The sequence below is a fragment of the Numida meleagris genome, chromosome 14 (assembly GCF_002078875.1).
Source record: "Numida meleagris isolate 19003 breed g44 Domestic line chromosome 14, NumMel1.0, whole genome shotgun sequence".
Taxonomy (NCBI): Eukaryota; Metazoa; Chordata; class Aves; order Galliformes; family Numididae; genus Numida; species Numida meleagris.
Window position 1 is genome coordinate 1,009,925 of NC_034422.1, and position 19,386 is coordinate 1,029,310.

The 19,386-nt window shown below is 43.5% G+C and overlaps 1 protein-coding gene across 1 annotated transcript in view; it reads right to left on the bottom strand.

Moving 5' to 3' along the window:
* Positions 221-19,386, bottom strand: part of GNB1L (G protein subunit beta 1 like) — a 38,572-nt gene continuing 19,406 nt past the window's right edge. Inside the window, 7 exon segments of the mRNA XM_021413349.1 lie at positions 221-934; positions 5,707-5,922; positions 10,570-10,668; positions 14,334-14,496; positions 16,289-16,414; positions 16,640-16,774; positions 16,776-16,805. Coding sequence (XP_021269024.1) covers positions 668-934; positions 5,707-5,922; positions 10,570-10,668; positions 14,334-14,496; positions 16,289-16,414; positions 16,640-16,774; positions 16,776-16,805 — 1,036 coding nt within the window. The 3' untranslated portion in view covers positions 221-667.

Consider the following 19,386-nt stretch of genomic DNA (forward strand, 5'->3'; position numbering starts at 1 on the left):
TTGCAGTGCAGTGCAGGGGAAGGTTATTTTTCCCCTTTTCTTCTTGTGATTAATTGTGAGACCTGAGGTGACAGGAGACATAATGAAATTCATAAATGCCAAAGGCCGTCCCTAGTCACATTCCTGGCTGTTGGTTTAAGTTAGAAACTGACAGAAGTGCGAACAAATCAAGGCTGCTCTGATAGCCTTTCACTTACAGGGAAGAAAAAGTAACTGACAATGAAAAACCACTGGAGGTGCTTTAATGGGTGTAAGTTCTCACAGAAGAGTGATATTTTACACTGATACAGGCTCTTATGAACAGAGATGTTCTGCCCCCACAGAAGTCTGAGAGATTCCAGTTCTTTTTCCAGAAATTGGCCCAAGTTATTTTAGCAACATGCCAAAGAAAAGCTGTTGCAAAACCTGCAGCAGAACTTGTCCTCTGTCTTTGTTCACGACTGGCCTTGCTCCACTTGTTATAAATTTTAGAAGTCAACTCCCCTCTCTGGGAGACAGAACTTTCCACATGAACAAGCAGCATAAAAAAATTTAATCTAGCCATTTCCAGGGACTCACCTCAGCCTGGAAAAACATTCTACTACTTCCCCAGATCCGGGTTTGAATTACAGTGTGAGGAATTGCTTCATCGATCCTACTTTCCTAGTGCATGACAGCGCAGAACGTATCACGTCTGAGTATATATGGACCAGATACTGACGCGGTGATCTTTTGCACCAGCTGCCAGCAGTCTCTCACTGGGGTTTTTGTGGTCTGAGAAGGACACGCAATGGACAGTTGCTGTGTGGTAGTTAAGCACTGCTAAGGGCTTCAGTTTTTTCCAGCCGAAGATCCTGACGCGATGATCCCACCCGGCCGTTGCTAAAATCTTCTTGTCTGGACGGATGGTGATATCAGATATGCCAGCGTTGACAAGGCTGTGCGTTTTTTGAACCTGTGGGAGAAAGTTATAGGTGAGCACTAACTGTATAAAAAAAAAAAAGCGGAAGAAAATGGAACTTTCTGGGATTTTAGAAGGTAAGAGTAGCCACCCATATATATACTGGTATCACACGGATGCTATTCGCCACATGGCAGATAATACATTAGTGAGAACAATTAACTTAACTTGAGGTTAACTATCTCCAGCACCGTTCCCTAAAATTTCCTTGCATGTCTTTAATTTGTATCGCGTTTAAAGCTATTTATATTTGGTCACAAGTGAAGCTCTGAGTCAAGGGTCTGAGACTGAGAATCAGGCTGCGCAGCTTTGTGCTTCCAGCTCTTCTTGCTTGAGCAGCAGTGTTCAGAGCCCCGGCCAAATATTTTCCCCTCTCTTGCAGTATTCCCATGCTGAGATTCTGAACTGACATTCAAACTACCCGCTACTTACTTATTTCTACTACTGTAGCCCCTCATAAAAGCCCCAGTAAGCTGTGGTAGTATTTACCAGAGTCTTGAGAAAGGAATGCTTCCAGGAATTACGTTACAGTGTCAGGAAATCTGTAGTTCTAGCGCCTCTTCCCAAGGGACTTATTTACAGCAAATTCCAAGAAGGGGATTGCAAACAAGTTATTGATTTCCACCCTGGATGCCTTTTGTTTCTGCTTGCAGACGACTGCAGCACAAGTTTCTGAAGGGCACAGTTAAATGGGAAGGTACTGAGCTTGACGCACTGGGCACAGCTCTTGAAAAGAAAAGTTCGCTTCACTGTCATGAACTTCCCCTGGAACACCAGAAAACCCCCGCAATACCGTTGTGGCGTTCTCACCTCAGATAACTTTACTTTATTCAGCGCTGTCCCTGAAACACAGGCAGCATGTGTTGAAATAGCCTAGCTTTGCCACAGTGGGGAAGACACCTTTTAGGTAAGCGTATGCTGATGTGTGGTTATTTGTAAGCGCAACTGGAGATGACATTTGGAAATGACACATTCGTGCTACTGTCTACTTAAGACTAAATGTGTAACTACCCGACTGGAAGCAAAGCTTAATGCAATACAGTGCATGTTGTCTACTGTTAATGAAAAGAGATGGGAGTGAAAAGCACGTTTCTGTCTGAGTAACTTCCCTTCATGATGCATTCCATGATGTTACAGGACTGTAGTACAGGATTATAGAGCATATATTAATTGCAGGTTGTGTTAACTACACTACTGAATTCAGAACACTGAAACTCCAGACCCCCTGCTCAGAGTTCCTTTCAGATGCACCTGAGCACATCTTGGCATTTTTCAGGACCAAAGCTAGAAGCGGTTATTGCTCAATGACACAACAACTGCCTGGCTCAAACAGCAAGACACGCAGGCTCACTGAGAAAAAGGCCAAATGAAACAGGACACGCAGTCCTCTTTCTAAACAAGACTTGACAAGTGTGTCTTGAACCAGTTCACAACAGAGGACAGCAAGTTTTGCTAAGCCTGTTCAGCAGTAGGAGGCTGCATGTGGGCCTCCTTGCAGCTGCTACTGCAAAAGTTGTGCTTTTTGCTGATGGGTACTCTTCTTCCAAAATCCCAAGTTGCAGTCATGTCTCATAGCTTCAGTGGGATTTTTGTTGGCATCTGTATACTGGAAGGGGAGGAGCTGTTACATCACCAGCTTGGCAGCTGGAAGTAAGATGGGTCTTACTCTGTAACTGAGATTATTAGCTAATGGCTATAGCCAGTCCTGGGTGTGGTGCTTCCCATCATTACTGTCAATTATGTAGGTAAGATCCATACAGCAAAATCAGGACGACTGGGTGAAATTGCATGTCAGCAGCACGCTACAACTTGAAAATGAAGCCTATAATGGAGATGCCTTTTGGCTATGGAACATGAGGGAACAGCGGGCATTTGTGCATGATTTGCAAATACAGGAGGTGAGAGAGGAAAAACAAAGAACAACTTGCTCAAGATTTTTGCAGCGGGGTGAAATCCTGTTGCTAGGATTTGGCCATCCCTTCAGTAACAGGCAAATACTGTAGCCAAATACATACCAACATTGTTTCCTAATCAGAAAGCTAACTTGGAATTAAGTGAACAAAGGCACAAACAGGTGAGCTACTTTCAGCCAGTCATGACCAAGGACGCTTGTATCTGCTAGCAGATGCATTAAGAAATTATGCTGTGCTGAGACCAACAGCCCCCTCTCCTTTCCTCAACACATGCCAGCTATGATTTTTCTTAAACTCTGCCTCTCCTACACCCAAATGAGGTTTTTCAGCCCTGTTCTTACAAAAGTAGCTGATACAGCAGCAACTTCAACTTCAGCGTTTGAGAGAAAAACCTCAGTAACCCAACCAACAGAACTTGCATGCTTACTTTTATTACAGCTTTTATAGAGTTTTCTTTCTTGCCCTATAAATAGTAGGGTGCTTCTTTGATGATTGGATTTTAGTTCTGCTTCGTTTATTCACCTGTAGGAGTTGTTTGCCTCTTACTTTCTATCACAGAGGTAATCACTTAATTATTCTATCTCAGCAAAATCAGAAGGCTCAGAACCAATCCAGTCATTTGCTGACAGAGATGATTTCAGCAATTTTCTTGTAGAAGACAATGAACCACTTTCCCCATAGCGATAAACGATGAAGTACCTTCATCATCTATTCACTGACACTGGAACACTGCCACTTACAACAGAGCTGAAGTACCATCATTGCATCATTATTTCTCCAACAGCAGATAGCTGTGCACCACGTTTACTTATTAAAACCTTTTAGAATAAAAATAATGTGCCACTGAGTGGCTTTCCACCATCTACCATTACCTCAGGTAACTGGAATGCCAAAAAAGAAAAGCCCCATCTGGTTTTTATTATTAATGTAATAGTAGAAAAAAAAAAAACCCACAATCTATGTCCTTGACAGTCTATAGTGCTCCTATGAAAAAGATGCATTTTATTAGGGAATTCACACTACACATGAAGCACTGAAACATTACTTACGGGTTATAACATTTGGCATTTACATTTCTTCTGAGAAAAATGGCTCTTCTCAGTGTGCCGTGCTGGAGGTGGAACTGAGCACATGCCTCCTGGGAGCGTGAGCACCCGGTGGAAAACGACAACTGGAATACTTCAGGTGAACAACTTGTTATTCTCCTGTGAGTCCTACCCTGCATTACAATTAACTCATAAGTGTAATGCGCTGTGAAGAACAGGATTTTCTTTGAACGCCATGCTAGAATTAATATGAAGGAACAACTGCCTTTCCAACATCAAGTATCTGAATCTTTAAGAAACACGTCATGGTATCAGATTTCTAGCAAACCAGTCTCAATACCAGGTTTCTTACTGAGGCTTACCTGCTCATTTTCCTTCAGCTTCCCTGAGCAACAGACTCCAGGTGTGGGTGTGAGCCAGCAGTGACAGTAAGGGCAGGGGGTACTGGGGCAAACATGACAAAACCCAGCTACGACAACTACGCACCAGACTTGTTGAACTCAATCTTTCATTGCATTCACTTGGTACTTCATTGCTTCTTATTTGGAATCTAGAGCGCCTCTCTTATTTCATGGCTAACTACATATTAAAGTTGGCTTTCTCCCTAGCAGTTAGTGAGCTCTGTGGCCTCCAAACTTCATCTCAGTGGATGTATTTATAAAGCATGTACTGGAAGCCTAGCGCCATGCTGATCTGTAAGTGCCACTTTTGTGGTGATGCCTAACAGATCATAGCTCTCCACTGTCTCTCCAAGTGATGTCCCTGTCAAATGCCCAAGGAATCGCTTTTCTTCTTATAACTGTTCAGAAAATGGCATTAACTCACCATGCTACCTAGAAAAATCTCCACGACAGCTGCAAGCTGTAAGAGCAATTGTTTTCTTCCGTGAATTTGTACATCCAAAAGCTCTCTTCAGAACAACGCAGGGGCACACAGAGGCAATGCGTGTTCAGGGAACAATTGCCACTTAAAAAAAAAATTAAAGCACTCAGCAGCGGAGGGGCAGTGGATAGGCCATTTTCACTTTCAAGAGCCTTTATTTACACAATTTATTTCCACACCTAGTTAAAACCTCCTTAACCCTTCGGCACTGTTGGAACACTTGCTTAAGTTGTCTAGATTAAGCAATATTTATTGCCGTTCACGAGCACAGACTGAACTGGTGGTGATTACGAGACCTACTCCTAAACCTGCCACTCCAGGTGCGTATTGCTCAGACGTAAACTGATCCATTCAATTAACTTATTTTATCCTTGTCTCCAGCTCTGTCCTAGAAGTGCAAAGGGAAGCTAGTTGCCTACAACTCATGTCCCCTTGGTGCTAGCCAGGCTATGCCTACTCTTTCTGTTTGTCAGGTATTTTGTGGAACAGTCTGTCTTTCTCCGCAGCAAAAGGAAAGCTCTATCCATTCAAGCAGAACCTCAGGAAAAGCAACCCTTTGTTTCTCATTTTTATAAGTCATTTATAATGTTTAAGACATTCTGAGAGCTGGATATGACTAACGTGATAAATGAAGACATGGAGGCAATGGTTTGAGAAATGCTGGGCCTGTGCGCCTGCTGCAAGATTGGTAAAACCAGAAACATGTGAGAGCATTTTTTGGTCGTTTTTTGTTTTGTTTTTTTTTTTTTTAAATCCTCACCATCCTTTGTTAAGTCCAGTCAAATAGCACAAGCATTCTAACCAGTCTGTGATTAATTAGCTAGAGATCTGCAACAACTCCTCTCCATGACTAAATAATTTTTTAGTCTATCAAACTGTTAGTGCAAAGTGGGATAAATGACACTGGGGGGCCAGTGGCGCTGACCTGCAGGTTCTGTTGCTCATTGAGGCTCCAGATGCTAAGCACCTTTTCGGATGAGCCCGAGATCCCTTTGGCCTTCTCCGAGTCAAAGTCAAGGCTCATCACCGGCTCCTGGTGGCAAATAAGTTGGCTTAACACTTTTCCTGTTGACAAATTCCAAAGGAGCACTGATCCATCTTCATAGCCAGCCAGAAGCGACGGCTGTGAACCACAGTTGACCTGATCCAGAGAAAAATAAAATTGTTTCAAAAGTGAGTAGCCTGTTCGTAAAATTATCACCTCCAACTTGGTTTTAGTTCCAGCATTGAGAAAATAAATGAAAATGCTGACAGGTGTAATAGTGAAGAGTGTACAAGTCAGTGCTGCCAGTAAGGACACATCTTGGTGTTTCATCCACTTTTACTAAAAGTGTTACATCTAACTGCTGACAAGCACTTGCAGCTTCTGTATCAACATATAACACTTTATATTTGATGCACACAGTATATCTATATAACACATGCACGTACATATACACAGAAGATTACTGAAAGTCCAGTCTACAGCCCTGTATATCACTTGCAAAAAGACTGCCTGAAGTTTCTGAAGCTTTAATTCATGGCCTAAAGTTCATTGCATTTTTTTTAAAAAATAAAATAAAAAATAGAGCAACAGGCTTAGCAACAAGCTGTACAGAACCATGCGGACACCAAAGGAGCGCCCCGTGCAGGAGTGCAGCTGCACGTGGCCAGGAGCAGGGTTACACACGTGGGTTGCTCACTAACGGGCACGGCAGCGCGTGAAGGTGAACACCGAGCCGTCCTGCAGGGATCGCTGCGTGAGGCACCAAGGGGTTAACAGGCGCCCCAGTCCCACTGTAACCAACTGAAGGCTATTTTGATTAATGATGTCACAGGCCAAAGGGCATGGCACCCTGGGCAGACACCTAATTTATTTAAGCCTCTGAAATAACTCAAAGAGGGGAACATTACTGGATTACATGTCACACTTAAGGAAAATATTCATCATTGCTCCAGCCAAAAGACTAATGACCCTGTAAGCAGTAACTGGCTATGTGAGTGAAGATGCAAATCCCTAATGAAAAGCAACTAAATAACAAGCATCTGTTGCCAGGTATTTATTTAATAGGGGAAAGACAACCCACCAAAATAGACACTGGGATTACGACCACCTCCTGCAGGGACACCACAACCTAAGAAATGCATCCAATAGCTTGTTCAGTTATTTCCAAACCCGGCCTGATCCTACAGGATTCTGTTGTTTTGTACTGAAAGCAAACTCAAGTTAAAGGATGTTTAGAAAAAGTTTTTATTGGCATCACAAGATTGAATGAGGTTCTTCAAATGGACTGCTGTCAGCGGCATGATACAAGCCTGCACCGACCAAGGGCTCACCATCTCTATTAATGCTCCAGTCTGTTCTCCCATGGGTTATTTGTCCTAGGGGGAATTAAACTAACAAGAGATGGGTGGTCTAGGTAATAAGTCTGCTGAGTAAAAGCACTGCGTTCTTTCTCAGATTTATTCAGCCCAAAGAACCGTTTAAATGAGGAATAAATCTCACAGTGCAGGGAACAAAACTGCCCCTTAAAATAAGGAAACAGAGGGAAATCTTCATCTTTCCAAGCAGGTCTGCCCACACCTCAAATCCTGCAGGAGCCTCATTCCTTACTTAAGGCTCCATTTCTTTTGAGAAGGCAGGGACCTTGCTTTGGCCAGAAGTGGGCACAATCTCTCTGTTATTTTATTTGTTAAAATAACATCAGAGCCATGAAAACTGTCAAATACATGCAAGTTCAGAATGTTATATCATTAGGTATTTTGGATGGAGAGTGCTTTTTTCTAAATATTGGGGAAAAATAAGAATAAAAATCTGAATTAAATGAACTTTAATTCAAAAAGTGAAGTATTTCATAGGTACTTCAATTAAGTTTAAAAAAGCCCCCAGTTTGGGCAGAAAAACTGAAAAAACTATTATTGTACTGCTCTTCTGTGAGCACATTCCTCTTCCTGAAACTTGGGGCTTTGTGGATGGTGGACTTAATTATCTAGCAGAACAAGATAAGATAAGGATGGGCAGGGTTGGGTCTTCTGCCTCAAAACAGGATGGCCAAGCATGATGGGTGCTCATCACCTACCAGCCCTCACTGAGGTAAGAGTGCTGGGTGGGTGCTCTAGCATCTTGGCAAATGCCAAGCAGAAGCATTTCTTTTTCTGCTGCAGGTATCTCAGCTTAATCTGAAAAACAGAATATGCAGGTGAGATCTAAGATCAGTCTGTTTTAAAAACAAAGTGTTGTTTTCTGTGAAATCAAGGCCTCCTATACTTCTCCTTCCTAACATGCTCAAGCGTGTAACGTTTTAATGACTACATATACTTGAACTTAATAACAGCTATTGAAAGATCGGGGAAGCTCTCAGTCTGATGCCTGGACTTACCAAGCAGTGCTCCACAACAGCCCACTTATTTCAGATGCTATTAATGGACACTTATGGAGAAATGTCTCTGCCAGTCATGTTCTGGTTTCAGTGGGAAGTTTAAATTATAAATCATCCTTCTTCCTAAACAGAGCAGTTTGTTGCTGCATTTGGATAACTGTCAAGGAAGGAAGAGAAGGTGATCTGCTGTCAGCTCAACAAGAATAATTGCTATAGTTTATATAAAGTAATAACTCTGCATTTCCAGTTTCTACATGTATTGTTCCTGTTGAATTATTCTGTTTGCACTGTTACGCAACATGATGCCTTCCCCAAAGAGTACAAAACATTTAAGGGAAGACTCTATTTACTCCTGCAAATCCTTACCCCACCCAATTAGTAATAGCAGAAAGGTGTGAAGCTGAAGGAACAATGTATTTAAGATTATGAGCCTTCAAAAGAAAAAAGGAAAAAATGAATGAGCACATTAAGGACAGGCCTAGAGTCAAATGAGAGGAAAGAAGAAGCTTCAGAACAACAAAACAAAACGCTGGGATCTTTTTAATTGCTTAGAAGAAGCCAGTGTGGCTTGATCCACAAGCCTAGCACAAGCTTCAGCTTAAGTCCGCTGTGTATACAGGAGAGTTCCTCATACTACTTCTAGTAAGGTGCGTTGTTTCCCTGATAAAAATGGAAAGCAGAAAAATACAATCCATGGCTCTGCCAGACCCCGAGCTCTTGTTGAACAACAACCTACACACCATTATGTGGCTTTCTCCATATCAGTCTGTGCTTCAGCTTGTTCATTTGCTGTGCCATGAACAACATCAAATAGTCTCTTAGGCAACATGTTGCCCATAAGCGATAGGCTGGGGAGTGCTCATCTCCTGGGTCTGTCTGCATTGCCCAATGCCGTGATGTACAAAGAAATCCTGAACTGCCTCTATTCGGGAAGGGGAGCAGCTGGGTTAGCTGGTGTTCTGCTTTTATGGATACAGGGTCACTCAGCGACCCACTTAGTGAAAGCACAGAGCAGAACACAGAGCAGCACTTTGGGATACCACGATAATTATTTGTCCTTAAAGAGTATCCTCCTCCCCCATGCCTTTAAACTGAGTTGAACACTTTTGTAAAAGAATAAATACAGCTGTGAGACTGTAAGGGGTGGTCTGTCCTTGCCTGTTGCAGTCTAGGAAGTTGTGCTAACTTACCAAAGTTACAATTTGCATGGGGTAATATACCTCTCCCAGTTCCCAGTCTTCCCCTTTATCCCTACTGACAATAGAACTAAAAACTTACTTACAAACAAGACTCTGCAGCTGCTCTGCTTCCTGGAGGAGCAGCAGTATTAGCGCATGTGGGAAACGTGGCAAGAAAGAGGCAACAACATTTTAAACACTGTACATTTCCTCCGTTATCTTCATCTTAGTAAAATATGCCCAGGCCACAGAAAGCCACATTTGTTTCCTTGAGTACTGATTGCCTTTTTGGAATAAACTTTGTTTAATAAAAACCTAATTTATCTATTTAATTTGCGTTTTTTTCCCCTAGCTATTACACCATGGGACTTGAACTGTGCCCTCTCCTACTTTTCCCTGAAACCAGCAACCAAATTCCTCTGGAGTTGGCTCAGTTCAGGGCCTTGAGCAAAGACACTAATGCCTGAGATGCACAGCTGGCCAGCACTTTCTGCAGCAGAAACCAATACAAGTCTTCAGATGAAACTGAAGGGAATCACATAGTTGAAATCAGCTCAGATGGTAGACGGGCAGACCCGCGCCGTCTGTGCTCAGGGAATCTTTGGGGATTTAACACCAAGCACCTGAACTCCTTCTTCTCTCTACTGCCGCCTTCTTGTGCTAATTGCCTTTCACTGTTGACATCCCATAAGCACCATTGGCTAAGTGCTCTGCAAATGAGGTTTTTTCCTTGGTTGGTTTTTGTTTTGTTGTTGTTTTAATTAGCTGGTTTTATTTACCTTCTAGTTCAAAGCCAGTACAACCATAAATATTTGTTCCTATTGTATGCCGGTAACAGAAATGTTCATAGAGTGCTTCCTTATCCCGAGGGCATTGAAGTGAATGTAACCTACCATTAAAATCACTGTTTTTAAGTAACCCAATCATTTCTCATCGTTCTTAATACAGCGAGAAGCCATATCAAACAACCAGCTTCAGCAAGTCACTCATTTTTCCTCTTGATTGATGCAAAAACTGTATCTATCCTAAGGATATGAAGCTTTCCCTAAGTATTTGCAAATCTTCCATTAAAGCTTGGAGAGCTCCGAAAGTTACATTAACGATGTTCACAAATCTTTCCCCCCTTTAATAGTATAATTACTTGATTGGTTTGATAATAAATCAAAATCCAAGTGAAGAAAGATTCATGTGCTTCATATAAAATGAATCACAGGGAAAACATTTCACAATTAGCAGGCGCTCTTGCCTTACCTGCCATAACTTCAGACACATGGGCATGCCCAGCTTGGCACCCACCTCTGGCTTCAAGGTACAGACTGACGTCTTGGATGGCAGCTCCAAAACCTGAACCTGACATCAGGAAAACAAGAGTATTTGGTCATGCTCCAGGTCAAAATTCTGCTGCTAAAAACGCAAGTCTTCTAAGGTGATTAAGGCCAGTGTAAGTATTCCCAGTAAAAGCCGTCAGGAGGAAACTGGGGAATACATGCTTTCATAAAACTGCTCAGACAGAACTGCTAGAATGTAACATCATCATCTTCCACTGTTCTATTATCTCTTCTGACTTCTTTGCTTGGAGTAGATGATGTGCACTACAGCAGGTACGAATGCAGACCGCTTAGTCTGAAAACACTTCCCTGCTTCCTCTCCCTTTCCACTTTCTCCATCCTATTTGCTAAGTTTTTTGTTATATTCAGTTGTGGACACTTCTGTTGTCTCTTCTGTTCTGGCACAGTCACACAGAGCTTCTGTGGATATACAGCCACTGTATGTATCTTAAGTGCATTTTTTATTTACCGGTCGACTGCGCTAGCGAAACGTGAAGCCCCCAGATCATCTGCTCAGTGCAGGCTGGAGCACTGACAGCATACCGGCATTTTTACCACAGTGTTGTCTGACCCTGCTTTGAATAGGGTCAGGTAATACTGTGCTTAACACCTGCTCTCTGTCTACATAGCAGCCCCTACTTTTGTTTGTACTGATGGTAATGAATTATGGGTCTGTCTTACAAAAAAAAGAAAGAACTGGGGCAAAAGTCTTTCTTCTGCCAGAGAAGTAGCTCATTTCCACCTCAGGATGATGGCAGGCAAGACTGCGGAGCCTGCCTTTGCAGTTCAGCACTGGAAGGTTTTTGGTCTCTGGGCTGATTCTTGGGCTTGGAACTATGGAGAAAGATCTCACGTTCCTGGAAGCAAGTTTTTGATACCTTTTATTTTTTTATATTGCTCTTTCTCAGACACATACTTAATCACTGAGGTGATCTTTTATTTTAATTAAATAAGTGACAGTCTACGTTATCTCAAAAAAATAAAGGACTTCAAATATTTGATAAATCCAGCATCACCAGCCACTCTGGATTATTTCAGAACGTGCGAAGGCCCAACAGTGCTGTTGGACAGCCCAAGACATGTGAATTTCCTTAAGCATCCGAGATGAGGTATTAAACAAATATGGCTCCTCTGGGAGCCATCAATCAAGACTGCGGCAGCTGCAATGGCTTTCCAATCCCATACCTTTAGTTCAAAGCTTGCCAGAACATCTTCCTATTTCCAGAGATTGTCAGCCAGCCTGCCAAAGCCAGCTGCGCTCTAGGGCTGCAAGTCAGCATGCACTAAACACAATGTACAGAGCATCTTGTAAAGCCAGTTAGCACTGGAGCAGGAAACTATCCTCCAGATTTGACAGATGGAGGCTACAGCAGAGAGCCATGCAGTGTACAGACCACAGTTTGAGCACCTGGGAATTCTGCTTCTTTGGAGCTATGCTCTTAACAGAAGATTCTTTTCTCTTGGCAACATTCTCGCTATCAATAGAATGACCAAGTTAGCTATTGCAGGAAACCAGCTGTAAATACGAAGGTGACCCGCTTTCATCTTGTGCCTTTCATCACTGGCTCCCCAAAGGGCACTGCCTTTTAGACCACAAGAAAACCAGGACTGTAACTTGGAGTTAACAAGGAAAGATAAATGCACTGGGATAAATGCACTTCTGCAGGTTAAAAATAATTGTTAAAAAGCCACTCCTTTACTTTTATCTTGATTCAAAAGGAAAGACTTGGTACAAGGGCTATGGCTGAGCTTGCAAAGGACAAAGGAAAACAGAGAAGAGGGCTTTTTTCTGCAGAAGGCAGCCAGGCGTGAGCTGCCTGTGCTAGAGCGAGTTCCTGAGATTGCCTGCATTAGAGACAACCGAGCCTTAGAAATAAATGCTATTTCATATATTTTGACATCTGTAACCTAAAACTTGAAGTTCTGTGTTTATATTGGTTTTGCTTAATAGGAGAAAGATTTTCCTTCGCCTGAGGTTAATAGTGTTCCTGGGTGGCTAAAACTGGCCACAAGGAAACACACCCTTTTTCTTTTCCACATTAATAAAGCTTTTAACATGTTTCTGGCAAATTGGCAAGAAAAGTGCATGTAACTCATAATTGGTGATTTAAATGCAATCATGAACAAATAAATGCCTGTTCAGATCTCATTATTTATGGACTGAACCTGCTTTAAGACAAAATTACTCTTCTTTGGGCACCAGCCAAGCATAAACACTTATTAAGTCTTAATTTTAATCATAAGCTGCAAATGTACTGTGTCTCACAGTGCTGCCTATTTGGAAGCACTATGTACTATGGGAGCGTATGTATGTGCATGTATTGAAAACTGACATAGCTCCAATGTCAAGTTCACACACAGAGAGGAACTCCTACCTCAGGAGACAGCAAATCATTACCAGCTTGCAAAGCCCAAGCAAACAAATGAAAGTAAACCAGAGATGAATTGCAAGAGACACCGGGGTAAAGCAGCTCCTCTCTGGATGGATGCTTAATTCTTCACGAGCAGAACGTGTGTGTACACTTTGCCTGAGACAAGTTCTTCTCCACCTGATACAAGAAAGCACTTTTCAGTTTTATGTTCAATATTACTGAGCACTTCTGTAAAATGGAAGTAGTTCTCTGTTTGATCAGAGCAATGATTGTGCCCGAGAATGGTTTTCTTTGTGGTGCAGTGGTTGTTTCTACAGCTGTACTCCGCTCAGTTCTGCTGGACACTGGCCGTGAGCCAGCAAGGTGCTTCCACCAATCCTCACTTGGAGCAATAGCGAGCCCACATCTCCTCGCAACACAGGCACCATTCCCACCATTACTTAGTGCACAGAAAATGCAACTTTCTGTTTCAAGATATGCATCCTGTAGCCCAGGTACGCTCGTGATCTTCTGTGCTCATAAACAACTTGCCATTAGCTCCAATATTTCTTTATTTACTCATACCACCTCTTGGTTTTTTCCATACTTCTGGTATTTTAATGCCAAGCGTCTCAATCAGTTTATTTTTGTGTCATGTCCTCAAGTAGTCGTTCAGAAAAAGCAAAAGCACAATTTATACCAAACAGAAGTGGAAAATGCCAACAAAGCCGTCAGTCAGTGACTGCTGTGATAATGGGTATGAAATGTGGGTTTTTACAGTAGGAACCGAAATGAACCCTGCAATTATTTCAAGCAGAGCAAACCTCTTGCTGCTAATAGTAATTCAACTATTTCCAGCCAAAGTACCCGTTAAAGAATTAGCCTGAGGTGAGAGACCACGGATCACATTACAGATCACCTGCACCTCCCCTCCTCTCACCACGCACAACTCCCAGCCAGAGGTGGAGGATGAGCACCGCCACCTGATGACAGACTGCCTGACTGCTCCTTCCCCACAAGGGCTCTTTTCCCCTTTTAACAGTATTCAGCAGCAGCACCACAGGAGCTTTCAAATCTCTGCACATGAAAGACCATCAGCAGCTGCAAATACTTAAACGTCACACAAAACTCGGGGTGGTATCCTTGTTACTGGAGCACGAGTTACATAACTCAGTCGTGCTTCTGGCAGGTAATGGTGATTAGAAGCCCATGAGGTTCCTCGTGCCGCCCTCTCTTGAGCAGCGTACTTGAAAGCAATGATGTTTCTCCTTCCAAACTTTGTTATTTAAGAAACAAAAGCAATGTTCCAAGCACCGGATAAAGAAGCATTTCCTACCTCCTCCAGGGCCTTGGCTGCCATGGCCATTAGCCAGCGTCCCGGTGCCACCTTTAACAGAGAACATCTGCAGAATCCCACGTGCTCCGTGCAGACAGAATCCGTCACTGAAGCCCGTCCCTCTGCTAAGTCCCACAGGCAGATCCTCTGGTCGCGACCTTGACTTTTACAATAAAGCAAGTTGTTCTGTGAGCAGTAGGACTGAGGAAACCCGCCTTCCTGGAGTTAGTATCTCAAAGTTGGGACTTCAATAGGTAATAAGGACTGAGCTTAGTGCAGCTTCTGTGGGGGTATTAGTAGGTTCTTTCATGAAATGCCTGCTACCTCAGTATTGCCAGGACCTCTGCCCTTTTACTGGCTGCAAAACTGGCCAACAGCTTCAGAAGCTGCCGGGAGGAGACAGGACCTGCGGGTCAGACAGCGCGCTCACCGTCAGCCGCGCGTCCTCACCAAGACAGACTCCATCAAACACAGTTATGCTATTTATATGTGCGACTACTCATGATTTTTTTTATGAGTATTTGAACATTTTCATAACAAGAATACTACACATCAGCACATTTAACACTCTTTCACTGTAACAATGAAATAGAGCGATCAGGTTTGTCAGCAGCTGAAAGACAAAGAGCAAGACAAGAAGGACCACAAAGGTAAATAAGGGCGACGGTTCCTCAGCGGTCAGCTTCCCACAGCCATGTGCAGAAGCAGACTCACATGCACCTCATCCCAGGGACAAGCCCGTGTGGTCCCACACTGTAAGGCCAAGGAGGCCAGGCAGACCACGCAGCGTTGGTTGCTACGTATTTACCAGCTCCAGTTGCTCTGGAACAAAGCATTGCTGCGGAGAAGCTGCAGTGTTTGGAGTCAAACTCCAGCAGCACAGGATACCTGTCCTGTTACTGCCTGCAGAAGGGGTCATAAAAAATTCCTCATCCGTTTCTTATTTGGATTAGCAGTATTGCTTGACAGAACTCAATAAATAAAACAGAGGTAGATGCAAACCTGACCAATTTAGGGCTTCTTCAACATCAATACAGAAACTCCCATCTGCTGTTCAGCTGAACAACAGACTATGAAAACACAGCGCCAGGAGTACAAAAATGTGGTGGGACTGCACAAAATTGCTGTGATTTAGAACAGCAGAACAAAAAGTACAGGTAAACGCTGTCCTACAACTGCACTGCCATGTGAACTGTTATAAACATACACCAAAAATAGAGGTAATGAAAAGCTCTATAATTATACAAACAATACTCATTCAATAGGATTTTATGGGGGAGAGTGTTGATAATTGTACTTAAGCAGATAACAAATATAAATGCTAATGAGTTCCACTGTATATTATAAGAGATGTCTTCTCTAGATAAACGTGTCAGAACAGCTCCCAGTCATACAGACACTTTGGCATCCACTCCACTCCAGATCACCTGTCTAATCCAAGGTACACAGATCTTCCCAACCTCCCCTTCCTAAATGAGAACACAAGGGCATTTTGCAACATGGGCGTGCAGCTCAGCATTCCTGCTCATCTCGCACCACTCTCCCATCTCTGGCTCTTCTCTTCCTTCCCCTTTTCTCCTTCTCTCACCTGATGTACCGGACCTGATTTCATCTTCCCTGAGAACCAGCTGTGAAGCGCCTAACTTCCAACCCATTTCCTCTAAGCAGAAATGTCACCTGATCTCAGTGCAGTGATAAGGACACTATGAAATTAGGATGAAAAATGGTACCATTGATTTCTTATGATACACATGCAGTCACATGTGAATCACAAAGAAATGAGCTGATCATAGTAACTCTGGGTATTTGTACTGCTGTGCATTTTCTGTATGTGTTGCAGAGGCTTTCAGTGACTCCAGAAAGAAGAGATTCCCATTCTTTATGGTTTCGTTTTTAAACTCAGATATATAACAGGAACAAAAATAATTCCCACTCCTTTTGTCTGCCTCGCTAACCTGAGGAGCTTGTCTTTACCATCCATCGTTTCCAACCAGCACACCGATTTTCTTCCGTGGCCATCCAGGGCTGCATCCACTCTGTGAGTTTTCAGGTTCCAGACATGGATAAACCCATTCTCAGACCTGGCAGCAATAACAGACGCTTTTAGTGTGAACACTGCATGCAATCTGATAAGACAGTCCGATACTTCCTCCCCTTCTTCCCCCAAACTGAAGTTACATGCACAAAGGCAACAGTCCCATCATTCACCAGCCACGCATTTTGTTGTTTATCTAAATAACATGCTTTACTTTAAAAGGAAATGTCCGTACATTGCTCAGCCTAGTCAGAAATCCTGATTTCCTTACCCAGAGAAGAGAACGGGGACATCAGGTTCTTCACCTGCGCAGGCAAAATGCAGCGCGTGGACAGCGGCACCGCTTCCTCTCAGCACAAACTGCGGGTCCGGAGGCGGCCGAGCCATGCAGGGAACTGGGAGCAGGGCGGCACGGACACCATGGAGGGCAAGGCAGCCTGAAGTGAAGTTACAGCTGTAAGTATTTTTGGATCAAGACATCAGCTCTTCTTAGAAATAACATCCAGCGCTGGCCATTTGACGTGCAGTTCCTTGAAAGTAATGCCTCTTAACTTTGAGTGATCAAGCATCCACCAAACCTGCACGCTGACGTTAGGCAGTGGTTTCCTTTGAAGCGCGGTGGTTGCCGAGCTGGCCACGTGCACACACCTCCTTGTAAATACCCAACTGCTCAGCTGTTCTCCCTGCTGCAAAAAGGAGCGGATACAAGAAACTGGATGCCCAGAAGTTCAGTGGGCAAACAATTACCATTCCACTTAGCCCCGTGGAAAGTCTTTCCCTTTCTTCACCATCTAACGCTGTGTGCTTCCTAACCACAACCATTTACAGAGAAGCACTGCAGTATGTGTGTCAAGTGAAAAGAATTTCAGAGGAGATCTGAGCTACGATCATTTTCACACAAGACTGCCATTACTCCCGAGTGCTTCAGCTCCTGGCTCCAAGCACGGTTACTTGAAAAAAGAAACGCATTATTTCACGCTAACTGCAATCCTGTGTTCAACACTCTGGTCCAAGGGGTTGGCACGGCGGGGCCCGGCTCCCAGACGTGGTCAGGAACACGCTGCGGCTGTGCTCTAGTCCTGACCTGCTGCAGGTCACCGCGAGGCAGCACAGCAGCGCTGTGTGGGAGCACAGACAGCAGCGAGGCGGCTGGTCCGGGCAGCAGGGCCCTTCTGCACCGAGGAGCAGCACTGGCTCAGCGCACTGAGCAAGGCAGACGAAGCAGATTGGGATTACAAGGCAGGTTTTTAATCGCATTTCTCCAATTACTGACAGACCGCAACCGTGCGCCTGGCTACGGAAAGGGTTTTATCTGGTGTCAGGCAGACACTACCAGTGCATGTCTTTACAAGGGCAGCGCTTCAGAAAAATCTTCAGACTGGCTACAGGAAAACAAAAACCAAACCAACAATCATTGTAAAAACATAACTTCAATTTACAAGCACAGGAAGTGTCTTTTTGCTCTTTGGAGCCACGTTCTTTGCTCTTTTTATTTATTTTTACAATTCAGGTATGTGAATTTTGAAATTGGGCTTAATATTAAACCTATATTGGTTTTTTTACTGAGCATCTGAAATGACTTGTTATTGCTTCCTATCATGAGTCACCAAGCCAACAGTGGTAGGACAGCGTTAAGTGTCTCATTTAGCTTTCTGCAAGGCTGAACTATAAAAATGCATCTGTGCTGTCTTCTATACCCATAAGCTTGGACAAATCACTTAACAGCAAGAACTTATCAAAAGTTCTTAGGTACCTAAGCCAGCAAAAAGTCCCACGAGAACTTAAATGGATCGACATTTTGTGCTGCCTGAAAAGCCCCCAGGACGCAGCCAGCTCACACCAGCATCCTCTGAGATCCCGCAGCACCGCGCAGCTCAGCAGCCCCGGCCCCGTCACACACAGCAGCACGCTGCTGCACGGCGCTTCTGCCACGCTGCACACGAGGCCTGTGTGCTCCTAACCCCCCGGGCACAGTTTGCTGAGTGCCCACGTGATGTGCAAGCAGAAGGCTCATTGCCAAGTGGACGCGCTGTCCGAAATCTCTAGGACCTCTTAAAGTTTCACCCCAGGTGTCAGAAAATGAGCTCTCTAATTAGCACAACATTTATTTTATCGTTAACTCCACTTAGCCCCAGGGAGACCAATCTGTTCTTGTTAACTGGGGATAGCTGCAGCAAATTTAATTAAATGATTTGCTTAGCGTTTAGGCTGGTCTGAGATCAAAATCTGGCTCAGGGGCTTGAAGAAGCAAGCTGCGTAAGTTCATATGAAAGCATCTTATGTTCACCTCTGAGACATCCTCATGCTCTCACTCCTGCCAGCTATGAAATGACATTAAAATATATTGCTTTGCTTACGGCATTATTTAGTTGTAGGAGGAAATCACCAGTTAGAGGTGAAGCTCCTCACCACCACTTCCTCGTCTTATTTTTACAAGATGTTCCACTTGCTATTTCTTCTGGCTTCCCTGTGCTCGCAGTAGCATCTCTCTTAGAACCCGAGCTGCACCTCAGTGCAACACAACCAAGCAGAGGCATTTCACAGGGCGTGCTGCAAGCCCCTGGGCTCCTGATTAAATCCCCATGTGAGCAACAAGTGGAAAACTCAGCTGTTCACATGTGTTTCAATTAGCAAATGGCTACGTAGGTACAAGAAAGGATTGTGCCTAGCAAAATACGCTTCTGCTAAGGGCCGCAACAACAACTGGATTTCCTCCAAAGTTTCATAATTTTAAAGAACAATTCTCTATTAATCTCCTACACAAAGCTGATTCTGAATAGGCTATGGAATACTCTTCTAGCCATTTGAATTCTGTGCAGTGGTATTCCAGTATCATCACTTCCACATTTTATATATGTGTGTATATATATATATATATATATATTAAAAAAAAAGTTAAGCTTTTATTTTATGAGAGTCATTTAAAATATGTAAATGTCAAAAGGATTACCTTAGAAAAATCTCTCCGAGAATTAAAAACATTAACAGATTCCCACAGGAAAAATTCCAGCAGAATTC